Consider the following 3,100-nt stretch of genomic DNA (forward strand, 5'->3'; position numbering starts at 1 on the left):
TTCCTTTCTATTTTTTTAGTAGAGACGGGTTCTCGCTCTTGCTCAGGCTAGTCTCGAACTCCTGAGCTCAAACAATCCACCCGCCTCGGCCTCCAAGAGTGCTAGGATTACAGGCGTGAGCCACCGCCCCTGGCCCAGAACCTACTTTGAATTGTACTTTTCTTCCTTCACTGTGGGTGTGCTACAAGGCATGCATACTAAGGAGGGAGGTAGCTTCCACCTCCAGTTCACTTTTCTTCTTGCATTGTTACTTATACCTTAAGAAATATAGGTTTAAAACTAGAAAATGTTCAGATCATCATAGTTGACTTGCAACTTGTACTTAGAGAACCTAAAAAGAGGTTTTTACAATCACAGGAAATCCCTAGCATTTTTCTCAAGCAGCTGAGATTGTAGCTAAATCAGTGTTCCTCTGTGCTAGCTTATTTAAATTCAAGAACTTTTGCAACATGGTTTATTATAATGTTGATTTTTGTTGTGTGTGGCTAAACTTGTAAAATGTAGCAACATTGGGTGCAGCCTATTAACTCAGTGTGTGAGAGCAGAAGCCATCATCATAGTAATTTGGTCATCAGTGGTGTTCCTTACCAGCATGGACAATTTTAAGAGTTTTTCTTTCTAAAATGTGTGTACAAAGTTTTGTGACTCTTCATTTTAACTCTGGTTTCAATAATTAGATTTCTTCCATGTAACTGACCATATGTTCATATTTTTTTCTCAACTTTCCAGGCGTACAAATCCATTTGGAGAATCTGGAGGAAATACAAAATCTGAAACTGAAGGTAAAACAGATGTGCAGTATTTTAGAACTACTTCTCAGTAGTAAACTCTGTGAAGAATTTGTCATTTACATTTGCTTTGTACTATGCTCAGTTTTAATGTTAACTTCAAAGTTTTCTCTATTTACTCATAGTACACTTGAAACAACAGAACTTAATCTGACTTAAGATGTTGTTACTCATACAGAATTGTGGAGAATTATAGAATATCATACTTTTGACTTCATAGTCAAATTCTCAATGCCTAAGATATCCTTTAAGCTTTTCCTAACAGCTGATGTTTAAATTCTAGTACTGGAGCATAACTATTTTTTTTCTTTTTCCTAGTATCTATTTAATATAATTTCAAACTGACAGAAAAGCACTCATAGTGCAAGGAATTCTTTTTACCCAGAACCACCAATTGTTGAAGCACTACCCTTTGCTATTTGAATTTGAGACCTTAATTTTCCTATAATTTGAACACTGTAGTTAGGAGTTATTTCTAAATACCTCCCCTTTAGGTTGAATTTTTCTCTGGGAAATCTAAAAGGAGGCAGTATATTTTATTCTTTTGGAAAATAAATGTGGGATTTAAAAATGCCTAACATACCTTGTCTGTTATAGATTCTATTCTTCATCAGTTATTTATTGTCCGGTTCCTTGGTTCTATGGAGGTGAAATCAAATGACCATCCAGATGTTGTTTATGAAACGATGCGCCAAATCTTAGCTGCCCGGGCCATCCATAACATCTTTCGTATGACAGAATCACATTTATTAGTCACTTGTGACTGTTTAAAGTAAGTAATAACCCCTCCCCCAAAAAACTGCAGAAAAACAGTTACATAATTTCAGCCTAATTAAAATTTGTTTTCCAAATTGTTAATTATTATTATAGGTTAATTGATCCACAGACACAAGTTACAAGACTCACGGTGAGTCCTACAGATTTAAGCTTTGTGCATATACACATCTTACAGCTTGATAATAATCTTGATCCTGTATATTCAGGTATGGTAGTATCAATTATGATTGGTCTTTAGACTGTTACAGTTAAATCTGTGGCCATCTCCAAAAAGGTATAATTGAACATTCCATGTAACTTAAAAGAACACAATTTTGTGCGATATTTAGTGTTTACCCCTCAGTTAGGAAGCATGTATCATACACACCAAAGAACAGTAGGAATTAAAAGGTGAACATAATTGAGAGTATTTTATAATTATCTATTTCAAATAGCTGCAAGTGTGTGCGTTTCTGTTTAGTTTATTTATTAAAAAGACCATTTTTGTTATTGAATTTGACTTTGAAAATGCGTTGACTAACTATAAAACAAATTCAGTATTTAACACCCTCTTGTTCTGCTCAGTAATCCAAAACAAATATGACATTGTTTGTTCTTGGATTACCAGTCTGTTAAAAAAAATTGGCTTTAATATTTATGATAATTTTAGAATTTAGCATGTGAGTTTGTCACAATATAAGTGCTGTCGTAATGGTTTGAAAGATCTCACGTTTGCTTCTGATGTTTTCTGCGGCAGTTTCCATTACCCTATGTAGTTTTGTATGCTACACACCAGGAGAATAAGCGCCTTTTTGGATTTGTTCTTCGGACATCAGGAGGGAGAAGTGAAAGTAATCTGTCATCAGTCTGCTATATATTTGAGTCAAACAATGAAGGGGAAAAGGTACATGGCTTTTCAAAATGTTTCCGTTGTGAAATAATTAATCATAATCACTCAGTGATTCTTACCAAGATTTAATAACAATTAAATTCTTGCTAATTAAATAAAATCACTATTAATTAAAAATTACATGATTAAATTCTTATGTAATTCTGACTGAGATTTCTGCAAAAAATGCCCAGATTTTGCCTAGTTGTGCTGAGCTGACCAAAGCATGTTGCTCTGAAGAGAGCCAGGCTGCTGGGTTGGGCCTTCTGACTCTACAGACCCGTGCCTCCCTGGCCACTGATAGCTGGTGCGATCTTTTAGGTTCATTAACTTATCCTGGAAATGGAATATATTCCCATAATCAGCTATTTTCAGATGTTTTCAGCTTGGAGCAGCTGATAACTTCACTGTTTGCAGGCCTTACTATATCAGTAAAGAATTTGAGATAACAAGAAGTAGGGTACACAAAGGGGGTGAGATTCAGCCATGAAAGCTCACAAACTCTGAAGAAAACATACAAAGACTTGGTTCGGGAGCTGGAGCATTCTTAAATCAGCTTTTTTTTGTTTGTTTGTTTGTTTTTTTTTTTTTTGAGACAGAGTCTCACTCTTTTGCCCGGGCTAGAGTGAGTGCCGTGGCGTCAGCCTAGCTCACAGCAACCTCAAAC

General features: G+C 35.5%; 1 protein-coding gene across 1 annotated transcript in view; it reads left to right on the forward strand.

Moving 5' to 3' along the window:
* APPL1 (adaptor protein, phosphotyrosine interaction, PH domain and leucine zipper containing 1) overlaps positions 1-3,100 on the forward strand; it is a 39,730-nt gene that overhangs the window by 34,003 nt on the left and 2,627 nt on the right. The window contains exons 16-19 of the mRNA XM_012640866.1: positions 730-782; positions 1,386-1,560; positions 1,659-1,695; positions 2,302-2,448. Coding sequence (XP_012496320.1) covers positions 730-782; positions 1,386-1,560; positions 1,659-1,695; positions 2,302-2,448 — 412 coding nt within the window. The remainder of the gene's footprint in view (positions 1-729; positions 783-1,385; positions 1,561-1,658; positions 1,696-2,301; positions 2,449-3,100) is intronic.

This window comes from Propithecus coquereli, unplaced genomic scaffold, assembly GCF_000956105.1.
Source record: "Propithecus coquereli isolate 6110/MARCELLA unplaced genomic scaffold, Pcoq_1.0 Scaffold1, whole genome shotgun sequence".
Lineage (NCBI taxonomy): Eukaryota > Metazoa > Chordata > Mammalia > Primates > Indriidae > Propithecus > Propithecus coquereli.